Source organism: Lepidochelys kempii, chromosome 8 (genome assembly GCF_965140265.1).
Source record: "Lepidochelys kempii isolate rLepKem1 chromosome 8, rLepKem1.hap2, whole genome shotgun sequence".
In the NCBI taxonomy this organism is placed as follows: Eukaryota; Metazoa; Chordata; order Testudines; family Cheloniidae; genus Lepidochelys; species Lepidochelys kempii.
The window spans coordinates 79,843,417-79,860,481 of NC_133263.1; the positions used below are offsets into that span (position 1 = coordinate 79,843,417).

Consider the following 17,065-nt stretch of genomic DNA (forward strand, 5'->3'; position numbering starts at 1 on the left):
CATAGCAGAAAAAGGAACTAACAGTATAAAACATAAAGAGAAGTAGGCTACATCCCACTTTTACATCCACCTGCTTACATACTAGATAGCAGTATGATGTAAGTCACACCAACTTATGACTCCCTCTTAGTCCCAGATACAAAAAGTAACTTACACTACCTTACACAACATAGTGCAGTAGATCGAAAGTTACCATTTTGATTCCATTCACTTGCAAGTCTTGTTTGGATGTAGTTTTTAAGATTATGTTTTGCATTCTACTGTTTCGACTAACATACAACTATTCATTCTACAACCATGCAGAGTTCATTATTAGTTACTGAAGACATTTGTAACAAAGACAAAAAGCTAAAGAAAACACAAAGATTATAGTTAAGTATCAGATTTTGCTATATAAATGGACCACTCAACCATACTGTTATAATCTACATTGACCTAAGACAGTAAAAGAGCTCTTAAGATAAACTACATTTGCTTTTGCAAGTCGTAATCACTACAAGCAAAGTTACCCTCCATTGTTCTTTCAGGGAGCTCAGTATGCCCTTGATATGCACAATGCCATGAGCTGCATACATGGATTAAGGCCATATTATCACCCTTTCGTAATCCCTGGGTATTTTTCATTAACAACATATCCAAATCACTCTTTTTCCTGAGAGACTTTTACTCCTATAAACAAGGCTGAATATCCCTTTTTGCTTCCAATAATTTACTACATGCAAGTTTGCAATTACTTGATCCTATACAGTAAACAAATCCAGGTCTTATACAAGTGGTAGAGAAGTAAGGGACAATTTCATCCCTTAATTACACAAGCAATGTCACTACAGAAATTCCTAGTATTAAGTATGCTGACAAATTAAAAATCTGAGTGCTGCACTCTATTCAGAGCTTTCATTTTATAAGTAAACCCTTTAAAAATAAGAAAGAGAAGTTCTAAAATACACTGTTTGTGGGCCTCAGAATTCCTAAATGCTTTATTTGGTGGTGTGTAAAAGTCTAATACAAGTCTTTATTACTCCCATTAACCTAAGATTTAATTTAACAAGATAAACCAGCAGAAATATGGCTGTCATAGAAGTATAATGCAATATTTTGTCATTAAGAGTTTCAGAAGTTGTCCAAATGTGAGGGTATTTTTATGTTTATAAAACCAAATAAATATGATTTTTTAAGAAGATCAAAATAGTATTTAAATATCTCATATAATATTTGTAATCAAAACTCTACCATCACACACTAGTGCTTTTGAACCAGAAAGTAAAACTGAACAGTCTAGTTTCACTGGCCAAGGTCCAATCCTGCAAATGAATCCAGAAAAATCCAATGGAGCTCTGCATTAGTGGTGGTGGTGGTGGTCTACCTGTGTAAATCTGATTGCAGGACTAAGTTAAAGGGATAAATAAATGGAAAAAGTAAACAGTGACAACAACAAAAAGTTTAAAGGTCCTTCATTTATAATAATCCAATAGTATTCTTAGTGACAGAGGTAAGACACTGTTATAAGAATACAGTATTTGTAAATGTTCAGCATTCCTTTAAATAAGCAGTTTTTCATTGGACCCTGCCATGCAACTTACCTAACAGAAACTTATCTAACGTTATAAAGTAGTAAGAAAGATAGCTAACAGACAAAAAGGAGTTTGGTGCATTTAATCATCTTTAAGTTATTTAAAGATCATGACGATATACCTGGAACAAAACCCAGTAATCCACTAATTCACATAGTTCAATATTGAGCTACGGCTCTCACTTGTAAAAACCAAAAGTAAGGTAAAATGTTTTTTAAGTATATACCTAAATAAATACTTCAATGAGTAAAACTTCTATACCCCAACAATACAGACACACTAAATGGGATTCCTACATAGTTTGTGGGGGAGGAGATGACAATGTTCAGTAACCCAGGAAAACCGGGGAGTTTCTGTCCTACATTCACACCAGTAGGATAGAAATACACATGCACCTGATAAATCACAGCATAGTTAGAAAGCTGTATAATGACACCAACTCAGTGTCGTCTCTGCTATCAAAGGTGCTGTGCAGGGGTGGAGAAATAAATGTTGTGGAACATGTGAAAGGCTGAAGGCTAGGGGGATGACAGAGTACTTTAGAGCAACCCCTCCTCCTGCAGAAGGAGAGACTGGTTCTTTGGGAAGCCGACTAAGATGGAAGAAGCTCGTAGAGCTGCAGCTCGTGAGTGTGACTGACACCTGCTGTGGGACAGCCTGGCACAGCGGATCGGCGCGGCATTGGCTCGGCGGTACGCTAGGCTAGGGCTGCTGCAGGCTGGGACAAAGCGATTTAAGCCGCTTACAACGATGCTGCTCGAGACCCTAAGCCTAGGGATCGGCGATGCACCAGCAGCTGCGAGGCTGGAGGAGACGTGGACCCGGCCACCCTACAGCCTGGATCCCCCAGCGCAGAGTAGGCCCCCCTAGACAGCAGGGTACCAGGCACCAGGCTAGGCAGAGCCCTAGCTGCAAGGCCTGCGCTGGTCAGGGGGCTCCGCGCTGCAGCCCACTAGGCCGCGGGGCCTGGGCCGGCCCTGTGCGCGCTGGATCCAAGGCCGCGGGGCCCCCTCCCCAGGGGACGGGGTCTCACGCACTCACCGCTCTCGATCTCGTTGCCCTTCTTGGCGGTGGCTGCGTTCCCCATGGCCGGGCCGGGGCGATGGGGGGAGGGTGCGGTGTCGCTCCGGCGGGAGGGGGTGTCTGACAGCTCCGCCCGCGGGCGCTGCGGCTGGCTCGGCTGCCTCCCCTCCCTCACCCCGCGCTGGGTCTGTGTCTCCGGCCGCCGCGGAGGAGGAGGAGGAGGAGAGCGCTCTGGCCCCCCGCCCCCACTCAAACACACGGCGGAAATGACGGCCGAGGAGGCACCTCCTCCGTGCTCCACGGGCCGCTCGCCGCTCTCCTGTGCGGCCAGGGCGGCTGGGGACACAGGGGCAGGCTGCGCAGGGCGAGGAGCCAGGCAGCTGTGTGCCACGGGGTAGCGCTCCCCTCGTCCTGCTCCGCCCACCCCCCAGAGCGCCCCCGTCCCGCCACAGCAACCCGCGTCCCCTCACCCCCCAGAGCGCCCCCAGCACCCCACAGCTACCCCGTCCCGCTTCCCCTCTCCCCCCAGAGCGCCCCCGTCCCCCCACAACTCCCCCCGTCCTCCTCCGCCCAACCCCAGAGCGCCCCCGTCACCCCACAGCTACCCCGTCCCGCGTCCCCTCACCCCCCAGAGCGCCCCCGTCACCCCACAGCTGCCCCCGTCCTCCTCCGCCCACCCCCCAGAGCGCCCCGTCACCCCACAACTCCCCCCGTCCTCCTCCGCCCAACCCCAGAGCGCCCCCGTCACCCCACAGCTACCCCGTCCCGCGTCCCCTCACCCCCCAGAGCGCCCCCGTCACCCCACAGCTGCCCCCGTCCTCCTCCGCCCACCCCCCAGAGCGCCCCCGTCACCCCACAGCTGCCCCCGTCCTCCTCCGCCCACCCCCCAGAGCGCCCCGTCACCCCACAGCTACCCCGTCCCGCTTCCCCTCTCCCCCCAGAGCGCCCCCGTCACCCCACAGCTGCCCCCGTCCTCCTCCGCCCACCCTCCAGAGCCCCCCGTCACCCCACAGCTACCCCGTCCCGCGTCCCCTCACCCCCCAGAGCGCCCCCAGCACCCCACAGCTACCCCGCCCCGCTTCCCCTCTCCCCCCAGAGCGCCCCCGTCACCCCACAACTCCCCCCGTCCTCCTCCGCCCAACCCCAGAGCGCCCCCGTCACCCCACAGCTACCCCGTCCCGCGTCCCCTCACCCCCCAGAGCGCCCCCGTCACCACACAGCTGCCCCCGTCCTCCTCCGCCCACCCCCCAGAGCGCCCCGTCACCCCACAGCTACCCCGTCCCGCGTCCCCTCACCCCCCAGAGCGCCCCGTCACCCCACAGCTACCCCGTCCTCCTCCGCCCACCCCCCAGAGCGCCCCGTCACCCCACAGCTACCCCGTCCCGCTTCCCCTCTCCCCCCAGAGCGCCCCCGTCACCCCACAACTCCCCCCGTCCTCCTCCGCCCAACCCCAGAGCGCCCCCGTCACCCCACAGCTACCCCGTCCCGCGTCCCCTCACCCCCCAGAGCGCCCCCGTCACCCCACAGCTGCCCCCGTCCTCCTCCGCCCACCCCCCAGAGCGCCCCCGTCACCCCACAGCTACCCCGTCCCGCGTCCCCTCACCCCCCAGAGCGCCCCCGTCACCCCACAACTCCCCCCGTCCTCCTCCGCCCAACCCCAGAGCGCCCCCGTCACCCCACAGCTACCCCGTCCCGCGTCCCCTCACCCCCCAGAGCGCCCCGTCACCCCACAGCTACCCCGTCCCGCGTCCCCTCACCCCCCAGAGCGCCCCCGTCACCCCACAGCTGCCCCCGTCCTCCTCCGCCCACCCCCCAGAGCGCCCCCGTCACCCCACAGCTACCCCGTCCCGCGTCCCCTCACCCCCCAGAGCGCCCCCGTCACCCCACAGCTGCCCCCGTCCTCCTCCGCCCACCCCCCAGAGCGCCCCCGTCACCCCACAGCTACCCCGTCCCGCGTCCCCTCACCCCCCAGAGCGCCCCCGTCACCCCACAGCTGCCCCCGTCCTCCTCCGCCCACCCCCCAGAGCGCCCCGTCACCCCACAGCTACCCCGTCCCGCTTCCCCTCACCCCACAGAGCGCCCCCAGCACCCCACAGCTGCCCCCGTCCTGCTCCCCCCACCCCCCAGAGCGCCCCCGTCACCCCACAGCTGCCCCCGTCCTCCTCCGCCCACCCCCCAGAGCGCCCCGTCACCCCACAGCTACCCCGTCCCGCTTCCCCTCACCCCACAGAGCGCCCCCAGCACCCCACAGCTGCCCCCGTCCTGCTCCCCCCACCCCCAGAGCGCCCCCGTCACCCCACAGCTGCCCCCGTCCTCCTCCGCCCACCCCCCAGAGCGCCCCGTCACCCCACAGCTACCCCGTCCCGCTTCCCCACACCCCACAGAGCGCCCCCGTCACCCCACAGCTGCCCCCATCCTCCTCCGCCCACCCCCCAGAGCGCCCCGTCACCCCACAGCTACCCCGTCCCGCGTCCCCTCACCCCCCAGAGCGCCCCCGTCACCCCACAGCTGCCCCCGTCCTCCTCCGCCCACCCCCCAGAGCGCCCCCGTCACCCCACAGCTACCCCGTCCCGCGTCCCCTCACCCCCCAGAGCGCCCCCGTCACCCCACAGCTGCCCCCGTCCTCCTCCGCCCACCCCCCAGAGCGCCCCCGTCACCCCACAGCTACCCCGTCCCGCGTCCCCTCACCCCCCAGAGTGCCCCCGTCACCCCACAGCTGCCCCCGTCCTCCTCCGCCCACCCCCCAGAGCGCCCCCGTCACCCCACAGCTACCCCGTCCCGCGTCCCCTCACCCCCCAGAGCGCCCCCGTCACCCCACAGCTGCCCCCGTCCTCCTCCGCCCACCCCCCAGAGCCCCCCGTCACCCCACAGCTACCCCGTCCCGCTTCCCCTCACCCCACAGAGCGCCCCCAGCACCCCACAGCTGCCCCCGTCCTGCTCCCCCCACCCCCAGAGCGCCCCCGTCACCCCACAGCTGCCCCCGTCCTCCTCCGCCCACCCCCCAGAGCGCCCCGTCACCCCACAGCTACCCCGTCCCGCTTCCCCACACCCCACAGAGCGCCCCCGTCACCCCACAGCTGCCCCCATCCTCCTCCGCCCACCCCCCAGAGCGCCCCGTCACCCCACAGCTACCCCGTCCCGCGTCCCCTCACCCCCCAGAGCGCCCCCGTCACCCCACAGCTGCCCCCGTCCTCCTCCGCCCACCCCCCAGAGCGCCCCCGTCACCCCACAGCTACCCCGTCCCGCGTCCCCTCACCCCCCAGAGCGCCCCGTCACCCCACAGCTACCCCGTCCCGCATCCCCTCACCCCCCAGAGCGCCCCCGTCACCCCACAGCTGCCCCCGTCCTCCTCCGCCCACCCCCCAGAGCGCCCCCGTCACCCCACAGCTACCCCGTCCCGCGTCCCCTCACCCCCCAGAGCGCCCCCGTCACCCCACAGCTGCCCCCGTCCTCCTCCGCCCACCCCCCAGAGCGCCCCCGTCACCCCACAGCTACCCCGTCCCGCGTCCCCTCACCCCCCAGAGCGCCCCCGTCACCCCACAGCTGCCCCCGTCCTCCTCCGCCCACCCCCCAGAGCCCCCCGTCACCCCACAGCTACCCCGTCCCGCTTCCCCTCACCCCACAGAGCGCCCCCAGCACCCCACAGCTGCCCCCGTCCTGCTCCCCCCACCCCCAGAGCGCCCCCGTCACCCCACAGCTGCCCCCGTCCTCCTCCGCCCACCCCCCAGAGCGCCCCGTCACCCCACAGCTACCCCGTCCCGCTTCCCCACACCCCACAGAGCGCCCCCGTCACCCCACAGCTGCCCCCATCCTCCTCCGCCCACCCCCCAGAGCGCCCCGTCACCCCACAGCTACCCCGTCCCGCGTCCCCTCACCCCCCAGAGCGCCCCCGTCACCCCACAGCTGCCCCCGTCCTCCTCCGCCCACCCCCCAGAGCGCCCCCGTCACCCCACAGCTACCCCGTCCCGCGTCCCCTCACCCCCCAGAGCGCCCCCGTCACCCCACAGCTGCCCCCGTCCTCCTCCGCCCACCCCCCAGAGCGCCCCCGTCACCCCACAGCTACCCCGTCCCGCGTCCCCTCACCCCCCAGAGCGCCCCCGTCACCCCACAGCTGCCCCCGTCCTCCTCCGCCCACCCCCCAGAGCCCCCCGTCACCCCACAGCTACCCCGTCCCGCTTCCCCTCACCCCACAGAGTGCCCCCAGCACCCCACAGCTGCCCCCGTCCTGCTCCCCCCACCCCCCAGAGCGCCCCCGTCACCCCACAGCTGCCCCCGTCCTCCTCCGCCCACCCCCCAGAGCGCCCCGTCACCCCACAACTCCCCCCGTCCTGCTCTGCCCACCCCCCAGAGCGCCCCCGTCACCCCACAGCTACCCCGTCCCGCGTCCCCTCACCCCACAGAGCGCCCCCGTCACCCCACAGCTACCCCAGTCCTGCTCCGCCCACCCCACAGAGCGCCCCGTCACCCCACAGCTACCCCGTCCCGCGTCCCCTCACCCCACAGAGCGCCCCCGTCACCCCACAGCTACCCCAGTCCTGCTCCGCCCACCCCACAGAGCGCCCCCGTCACCCCACAGCTCCCCCCGTCCTGCTCCGCCCACCCCCCAGAGCGCCCCCGTCACCCCACAGCTACCCCGTCCCGCGTCCCTTCACCCCACAGAGCGCCCCCGTCACCCCACAGCTGCCCCCGTCCTGCGTCCCCTCACCCCACAGAGCGCCCCCTTCCTCCTCCGCCCACCCCCCAGAGCGCCCCCGTTACCCCACAGCTACCCCGTCCCGCGTCCCCTCACCCCCCAGAGCGCCCCCGTCACCGCACAACTCCCCCCGTCCTGCTCCGCCCACCCCCCAGAGCGCCCGGTCACCCCACAGCTCCCGCGTCCCCACACCCCACAGAGCGCCCCCGTCACCCCACAGCTACCCCGTCCCGCGTCCCCTCACCCCCCAGAGCGCCCCCGTCACCCCACAGCTGCCCCCGTCCTCCTCCGCCCACCCCCTAGAGCCCCCCGTCACCCCACAGCTACCCCGTCCCGCTTCCCCTCACCCCACAGAGCGCCCCCAGCACCCCACAGCTGCCCCCGTCCTGCTCCCCCCACCCCCAGAGCGCCCCCGTCACCCCACAGCTGCCCCCGTCCTCCTCCGCCCACCCCCCAGAGCACCCCGTCACCCCACAGCTACCCCGTCCCGCTTCCCCACACCCCACAGAGCGCCCCCGTCACCCCACAGCTGCCCCCATCCTCCTCCGCCCACCCCCCAGAGCGCCCCGTCACCCCACAGCTACCCCGTCCCGCGTCCCCTCACCCCCCAGAGCGCCCCCGTCACCCCACAGCTGCCCCCGTCCTCCTCCGCCCACCCCCCAGAGCGCCCCCGTCACCCCACAGCTACCCCGTCCCGCGTCCCCTCACCCCCCAGAGCGCCCCCGTCACCCCACAGCTGCCCCCGTCCTCCTCCGCCCACCCCCCAGAGCGCCCCCGTCACCCCACAGCTACCCCGTCCCGCGTCCCCTCACCCCCCAGAGCGCCCCCGTCACCCCACAGCTGCCCCCGTCCTCCTCCGCCCACCCCCCAGAGCCCCCCGTCACCCCACAGCTACCCCGTCCCGCTTCCCCTCACCCCACAGAGCGCCCCCAGCACCCCACAGCTGCCCCCGTCCTGCTCCCCCCACCCCCCAGAGCGCCCCCGTCACCCCACAGCTACCCCGTCCCGCTTCCCCACACCCCACAGAGCGCCCCCGTCACCCCACAGCTGCCCCCATCCTCCTCCGCCCACCCCCCAGAGCGCCCCCGTCACCCCACAGCTACCCCGCCCCGCGTCCCCTCACCCCCCAGAGTGCCCCCGTCACCCGAGAGCTCCCCCCGTCCTGCTCCGCCCACCCCCCAGAGCGCCCCCGTCACCCCACAACTCCCCCCGTCCTGCTCTGCCCACCCCCCAGAGCGCCCCCGTCACCCCACAGCTACCCCCGTCCTGCTCTGCCCACCCCCCAGAGCGCCCCCGTCACCCCACAGCTACCCCGTCCCGCGTCCCCTCACCCCACAGAGCGCCCCCGTCACCCCACAGCTACCCCAGTCCTGCTCCACCCACCCCACAGAGCGCCCCGTCACCCCACGGCTACCCCGTCCCGCGTCCCCTCACCCCACAGAGCGCCCCCGTCACCCCACAGCTACCCCAGTCCTGCTCCGCCCACCCCACAGAGCGCCCCCGTCACCCCACAGCTCCCCCCGTCCTGCTCCGCCCACCCCCCAGAGCGCCCCGTCACCCCACAGCTACCCCGTCCCGCGTCCCCTCACCCCACAGAGCGCCCCCGTCACCCCACAGCTGCCCCCGTCCTGCGTCCCCTCACCCCACAGAGCGCCCCCGTCCTCCTCCGCCCACCCCCCAGAGCGCCCCCGTTACCCCACAGCTACCCCGTCCCGCGTCCCCTCACCCCCCAGAGCGCCCCCGTCACCGCACAACTCCCCCCGTCCTGCTCCGCCCACCCCCCAGAGCGCCCGGTCACCCCACAGCTCCCGCGTCCCCACACCCCACAGAGCGCCCCCGTCACCCGACAGCTCCCCCCGTCCTGCTCCGCCCACCCCACAGAGTGCCCCCGTCACCCGACAGCTCCCCCCGTCCTGCTCTGCCCACCCCCCAGAGCGCCCCCGTCACCCCACAGCTACCCCTTCCCGCTTCCCCTCACCCCACAGCTGCCCCCGTCCTCCTCCGCCCACCCCCCAGAGCGCCCCGTCACCCCACAGCTACCCCGTCCCGCGTCCCCTCACCCCACAGAGCGCCCCCGTCACCCCACAACTCCCCCCGTCCTGCTCCGCCCACCCCCAGAGCGCCCCGTCACCCCACAGCTACCCCGTCCCTCTTCCCCTCACCCCACAGAGCGCCCCCGTCACCCGACAGCTACCCCGTCCCGCATCCCCTCACCCCACAGAGCGCCCCCGTCCTCCTCCGCCCACCCCCCAGAGCGCCCCGTCACCCCACAGCTACCCCGTCCCGCGTCACCTCACCCCACAAAGCGCCCCCGTCATCCCACAGCTCCCCCCGTCCTGCTCCGCCCACCGCACAGAGTGCCCCCGTCACCCCACAACTACCCCGTCCCGCGTCCCCTCACCCCACAGAGCGCCCCTGTCACCCCACAGCTGCCCCCGTCCTCCTCCGCCCACCCCCCAGAGCGCCCCCGTCACCCCACAGCTACCCCGTCCCGCATCGCCTCATCCCAGAGAGTGCCCCCGTCCTCCTCCGCCCACCCCCCAGAGCGCCCCGTCACCCCATAGCTACCCCGTCCTGCGTCCCCTCACCCCACAGAGCGCCCCCGTCACCCCACAGCTACCCCAGTCCTGCTCCGCCCACCCCACAGAGCGCCCCTGTCACCCCACAGCTACCCCGTCCCACGTCCCCTCACCCCACAGAGCGCCCCCGTCACCCCACAGCTACCCCAGTCCTGCTCCGCCCACCCCACAGAGAGCCCCGTCACCCCACAGCTACCCCGTCCCGCGTCCCCTCACCCGACAGAGCGCCCCCGTCACCCGACAGCTCCCCCCGTCCTGCTCCGCCCACCCCACAGAGCGCCCCCGTCACTCCACAGCTGCCCCCGTCCTGCTCCGCCCACCCCCCAGAGCACCCCCGTCACCCCACAGCTACCCCGTCCCGCGTCCCCTCACCCCACAGAGTGCCCCTGTCACCCCACAACTCCCCCCGTCCTGCTCCGCCCACCCCGCAGAGCGCCCCCGTCATCTGACAGCTACCCCGTCCCGCATCCCCTCACCCCACAGAGTGCCCCCGTCACCCCACAGCTGTCCCCGTCCTGCTCTGCCCACCCCACAGAGCGCCCCTCACTCCACAGCTACCCCCGTCCCACATCACCTCACCCCACAGCTACCCCCATCCTGCTTCGCCCACCCCACAGAGCGCCCCCGTCATCCCACGGCTACCCCCGTCCCGTGTCCCCTCTCGCCACAGAGCGCCCCCTCACCCCACAGCTACCCCCATCCCCCTCACCCCACAGAGCGCCCCTCACCCCACAGCTACTCCATCCCACACCTCACAACCCCTCAACTACCCTGTCCCACTCCTCCCCTCCTCCTCACAGAGTGCCCCCTTACCCCACAGCTACCCTCCATCCTTATCCTCCCACCCCACAGAGCGCCCCCCTCACACCAGATCTACCCCCGTCCCTCTCCTCCCACCCCACAGAGCACCCCCTACCATGGCTACCTCCCATCTTGCTACCCCCTCCCACACAGCTAGTTCCCATCCTGTTCCCCCAGAGCACCCCCTTTACCCTCAGAGCTACCCCAATCCTGTGCCCCTCACCCCACAGAACACCTCCTCACCTAAGAGCCCCCCATGCAGAGTGCACCCTTGCCTGATGCATCGCTCACCCACATACAGGTAGCACACGCTCACTAGCACATTAACACACTCCTACATAGACAACCTAGACTGGTATTACTGAGCACTTTTATAGCACTCCTACGAAGATATATTTACATTTCTCTACAGAGTCTTGAAAAATTCACAAAGGAAGCTATCTGATGGAAAAAGAACAATAGTATTTCTTCTAATCTCTTGCTGCCCTGGGAATGCTGTGGATAACAACAGTAGTTATATCTTTAGATGAAAATGTGCTTTTCAAGTTGATGCTCCTGTAAATACTGTATATATTTTATCGCATCAGATACTTTTAATGTAGTTATGGTGGGACAGGTTTAGCAACAGGAGGGTCATGCCGCATATATTAAAGGTGGAGAGACTCTGAATTAGTCCATCCTGTATAGGAGCTTTCATTCAGATTTGTACATGTTTTGTCCTGACCTGCATTATCCCAGAGGAGCACCTATGTTTTTGAGGGTCATGTATGGAGAGGCAGCAGTGATGTAGCCTGGTCTTGACTCAGTACAGTTTTTCTATTCAGTTTTTGTCTACATACTTGTTATACTACTGGGGGAATTCTGTGCCAAAATTTTAAAAATTCTGCCCCCAATATTTTAAAATTCTGCATATTTTATTTGTCAAAATAAAACAATATAATCACACCAGTTTCAATTATTTTGGTAATTTATTTCAAAATACCTGTCAGCAAGTATGTCTGTAACAATACAGACAACAAAAAAGATTCAGGAAATGTTTTTTGACAAATAGATTCTTACTAGGAATATTAATACAGAACTCTGAGTAATAATTCATTTAAACTACAATACAGAACCGTATTTCCTGCAGCCTTCAGAAGCTATGCAAAGGCTTGGGGGAGTTGTGGGTAACAGAGGAGCTGAAGGAGAGGAAAGTAATTGCTGGGCAGGAGCATGAGTTTGAACTTGAAGGGTATCAGTGGGAAAAGTATGGAACAAGGAAGGGATTGTTAGGAAGCATCCCCCATGCAGACCCTGGCTGACTCCTAGCCTCTCCCATTCAGTCACGCACATCTGCTCCTGCACCCCCATATGTCCTTGCACCCCTTGTCCACATGTGTCCCTCCATCCCCACTCAGACACCCACTCCCCCATCCCCATATGGCCCTACACCCCTCCCCCTGTACCCATGTGTCCCTGCACCCCCCAGCCAGCTCCCTCTTCTCATCTCCATGTGTCCCTGTACCTCTGTCCCCACGCATCTCTGTGACCCCCCCTCAGCCACCCGCCTGTAGCTCTGCCCTCCTCCCCCTCTGCTTATATGGCCCTGCACCTCCCTCCCTGTGTGGCCCTGTGCCTCCACTCCCATTCAGCCCCTGCCCCAGTCTGTCCTCCACTAGCCTTTATGAACTCCTGTCTGACCCCCCAGCAGCCCCAGGCTGTCTGTCTCCGCATATCCCCTGTCTCAGAACGTTGCCCAACAATAGAAGAAGGCAGGCTCTTTCTCTTCCCTGTCATAACTGGGGCTGGCCAGGAGTGGCTGCTGTGTTCTAGCACCACAGTGTCCTCTGGTTGGCAAAAGGCAGAACTGCAGCAATTTTTCAGCAGAAGCTACTTTCTGCAAAAAAATTGAAAATATGTGTGGCACATGAAATATGCGTGCACGCAGTGGTGCAGATTTCCCCCAGGAGTATTGTTAGATGCCCCCAATTAAGGATGTCCTGGTTAAGAGCACTCTTCTCCACTGGCAAAGCTAAATCAGTTTGTAAATGCCTCAAGGAGTTAAAGACACTTACAGGTGTCAGTAGCACAGCTGATAGAACTTATATACTCCACAATCTAAATAGCTTCATATCAAGGAACTTACAAGTTTGATTAAAGGAAGCTGAGCAAAAGAAGCTTCTCTTAGAGCAAGGGTTCTCAAACCTTTTCCTCATGTGGACCGCATTTCAACACAGAGATTGTCTTCTGGACCACATAACTTAATCACAATCATGCACACCAGTTTCCATTTGTGACGGTATAATGCTTTTGTGGCATCTACAGTAGTTGTTTACATTCAAGATTTTAAACCAATCAAAGGCCTTAGATCATATTACGCACCTTAACCTCCTTCCCCTTACAATTTGAAGGAACGGCTAGAGGGCTGAGGAGGGAGCTGGGGGGAGGGCACTAATATACCTACTCTTTCAACTATTTTTATGCTTTCTGAAGCATGAAGGCACACACATTTGTCGGTTTTTAAGTGCACGCCTCAAAATGAAAAAAATATGCCATGCATACTCAGTACACAAATGGTCACAACTTCATTTAAAAAGCAATGTTTTTCAACCCAAGAAAAGGCATTAGTTGTTGTTAAGGCTTATTTCCATGTCAACTTTTACCTTCAGTCAATTTTGACATGGCCATGTTAAATACAAAATATGTTTGAAAAAATTTGTTTAAATTAAGAAAAGTGTATTTCATTCTCTCACTCAAAAATAACAGAATTAATTTTATTGAAACTTTTCTAAAAATTTCACCTTTGGACAGAGACCAAATATGGAAAAATAAATGGTGTATGTTTTCGAAAGCTTTGAACGTGTGAAAACGGGGGGCTATAGTGAAAAGTATTTTTAATAATAGCAGTTGCTATTGGTGCCCAGAATAATGATATTTCCTACTATTCCCATCTGTCTTGCTTCACAATAGCTGATTGCCTAGAAGGATTAATAGTAGATAAAGTAGGCAAAAAGCAATTTTTAAAACTGCTCTGCATATTTTGTTGTTGTATTTTTATTAGCTCAGCAATATACCTGAAGTGGTGGATAAGCAATTTGTCACAACTTAAGCAAAATTTAAACCAAAGTTGTTAGCAAATTTGAAACAACATTTTACATCACTATTACTTTCCATGCATTATAATAGCTGTTAATATACTGTATAATTTGAAACAAAAACAAAAAACAAAAACTAAGTTGAATTACTTAGTGCATGTGCATGTTAGCTGTAACTGTTATTCTTCCCACCCCATCCACTCCCTGATGGTTATTTTCCCATTTGTTGAGTCATATTTAATACGTTCTAATCCTGCAAACACATGCTTAACTTCAGCCATGCCAGTAGTCTCACTGATTTCAAGGGAACTACTACTACTACATAAGTGTCTGTAGAATCAGGGTCTTAGATTATAAGGTCTTCAGGACAGGGAAAATGTCTATTTGTACTGTAAAGTGCCTGTCACACTTTGGGGTGCTATGAAAACTAATGCTTGTTTGCCCTTATTATAGCTTAGCTCTGCCTCACTTACCTTTTATTTGAGAATGAAGATTAATCGTAGTGCAAAAATAGTATTTAAATAAATCTCTCTTTTCCTCTATTTCCTCAGTATTATTCATTATTTTCTAAAATACAGGTTGAACCTCTCTAATCCAGCACCCTGGGAACCTGACCGGTGCCAAACCAGAGTATTTGCTGAACCACAGGAGGTCAATATTGTAACAAACAGATCTCTTTTTCTTTTTATCTCACTGAGGCGAATAAACAGAACACTTACCGCCTCTCTCCATAGCAAAGTGTTAGTGTTGTTACACAATTTTACTGTATTGGCACAAGGAAATAAGGAGATAAAGCATAAAAAACATAAAATAAAATCATGCCAGACCACAGATGTTGCTGGACGAGAGAGGTTCAACCTGTACTAAACAGGAGTTCCTTGTAATATTGCCTGAATAGTATAATGACAGATGCATTAGAAACACACTGGATTAGATTAGCATGGATACTAATGGTAAGCACAATAAGAATTTTAAAAAATTAGTGAGACATCAAATAACTTAATAATGAGGGAGAAATGAATTGAGGGGAAATGTAAAGACTATAAGGGGAAATGTAAGGATAATAAGGATTCTTTAATGACTCTAGTCTGTTTCACATAAAACTAAAAAAAACGATGGAAATTGTGTCACACAATTTACAACTATTATCGGGTTTAAAAAAATCACATAGGCTGTTTTCTAAACTCTCATGTATTGAGACAATAGCAAAGTAATAGACAGCTCTAGATAAAAAATTAGGAGAAAAATGGTTCAACACATTAAGGGCCAAGTTTTGCCACTTTTACTCACCTTGAATAATACTTTATTCTGCAGTTAATCCTATTGAAATCAATGGAACAAGCCAGTTAAAAGTTACTATTCAACACCAAGGGTGGCAAAATCCAGCCCTATATAAATTACTTCAGGAAGATTTGCAAAAGAATTTCAAAAGTAGAAGCAGTTATAGCCAGTGTATCTAGAACTACATTCCTGTGCAACATCTTTGAGGGACTCAGTGGATTGGAAGTCTTTCCACTTCAAGAGAATTATAGACCCAATTTGTGATGGGGTATACCAGGCCCTTTGAGCCCCCATGCTGGAGTCCTCCTGGTCCTACCATATCCCACCCCAGAAAAGCAGCAGTAAAGATGGGTCCTCCAGGCCTGCCAAGAGAGGCTGCAAGGAAGCAGCCAGTCAGAGTTCAGCAGGCTCAGTTAAAAGGAGCTGCAGGGGCTGAGCAGATCAAGTGTTGACTGGGACCAGAAAGGTGTGGAAAGATTGGAAGGCTGTGATGGTGATGAAGCCTTGGTGAGACCCTGCTCAGGCAGGGAACAGATAGAGAACTTCAGCCCTGAGATAGGGGTGAAGAGGAAGAGGCTATGTGGGAAGTGGCCCAGGGAATAGGAGCAGCAGCAACTGTTACAGGAAGCAGCACATGACTGCTATTTATAGGGTCCTTGGGATAGGACCTGGTTGTGCTGACTCCTGCCACTGGTGGAGCGGAAAAGCCCCACGATGGGGACAAGTTTCCTTCTGGAATCCAAAAAAGGGGCTAGAGTTTAAACAGGCCCACAGATGGGGCTGAAGACCCTGGAGAGGGCCAACTGTTTGTTGGACTGTATTACCCCAGAAAGGGTTCATCCATTTTAGATTTTGTGTGACTTAGCTGAAGGGCTGAGTCAATGAACACCTGTCTGATCAGGGCAAAAGCTGACATGGGGCACTGCAAAAAGAGCGAGTGCAGGTTTGTACCCACGCAACAGGTGCTCATGAGTGGTGGGGGTATACCATCATACAATTCCATCAAGTTTACTCACATTGAATAATACCTTTGTGATGGGTTGGAGCCCCCTTCTGGGATGCCACCTGATGTACTGGGATTTCACTGAGCCTCTCTTGCTCAATCAGCCTGGGTTCCTTCTCTCTGCTTTGCTGAATTAGGCTCTCCAGCCTCTTGCAGCACACACACACAGGTAGGGCCACACCCCGCTGCAGTCACAGACTGAAGTCAGCTATGTGTGAGAGGACTCCCCCAACACTCACTTGCCCTTGCCTTTTCATAGAATATCAGGGTTGGAAGGGACCTCAGGAGGTCATCTAGTCTAACCCCCTGCCCAAAGCAGGAGCAATCCCCAATTTTTGCCCCGATCCCTAAATGGTCCCCTCAAGGATTGAACTCCCAACCATGGGTTTAGCAGGCCAATGCTCAAACCTGGGAGATAAACCCCAAATAATACTGTCTTGCACTGTATAGAAAAAATCCGCCCTCTTCCTCAGTGTGACGAGAGATGTGCATGACTTCTTGCCCCCACACCAGTTAGAAATTACATAAACTGGGTTTAATAATAAACAAAATAAGTTTGTTAACTACAAAAGATAGATTTTAAGTGGTTAAAGGGATAGCAAACAGAACAAAGCAGATTAACTTAGTAAATAAACAAAAGTCACAAACTGAACTTAACACACTAGATAGGTAGGATACAAATTAACAAATTCTCACCCTGAGTGATAAACAGGCTGGCAGATTCTTAAGGCAAAAGCTGCCTTGGCTTTCCCAGGCTTTCATATGCAGGCTAAAGATCTTAGCCTGGGACCATCACTTCTCACAGTTCAGTCTTTGTTCCTCAGATGTTTTCAAATGTGTTGTTGTAGGGCAGAGGCGGGCAAACTTTTTGGCCTGAGGGCCACATCGGGTTTCTGAAATTGTATGGAGGGCTGGTTAGGGAAGGCTGTGCCTCCGCAAACAGCCAGGTGTGGCCTGGCTCTGCCCCCTATCTGACCCCCACTGCTTCTCGCCCCCTGATGGCCCCCCCAGGACTCCTACCCCATCCACCCCTCCCTGTT

At 58.1% G+C, this 17,065-nt stretch overlaps 1 protein-coding gene across 1 annotated transcript in view; it reads right to left on the minus strand.

The window, feature by feature from the left end:
* The window catches only part of PRKACB (protein kinase cAMP-activated catalytic subunit beta), a 116,780-nt gene extending 113,763 nt beyond the window's left edge, over window positions 1-3,017 (minus strand). The window contains exon 1 of the mRNA XM_073357219.1: window positions 2,613-3,017. Within this exon, the coding sequence (XP_073213320.1) occupies window positions 2,613-2,658 (46 nt within the window). The 5' untranslated portion in view covers window positions 2,659-3,017. The remainder of the gene's footprint in view (window positions 1-2,612) is intronic.
* Between the last annotated feature and the right edge of the window lie 14,048 nt (window positions 3,018-17,065).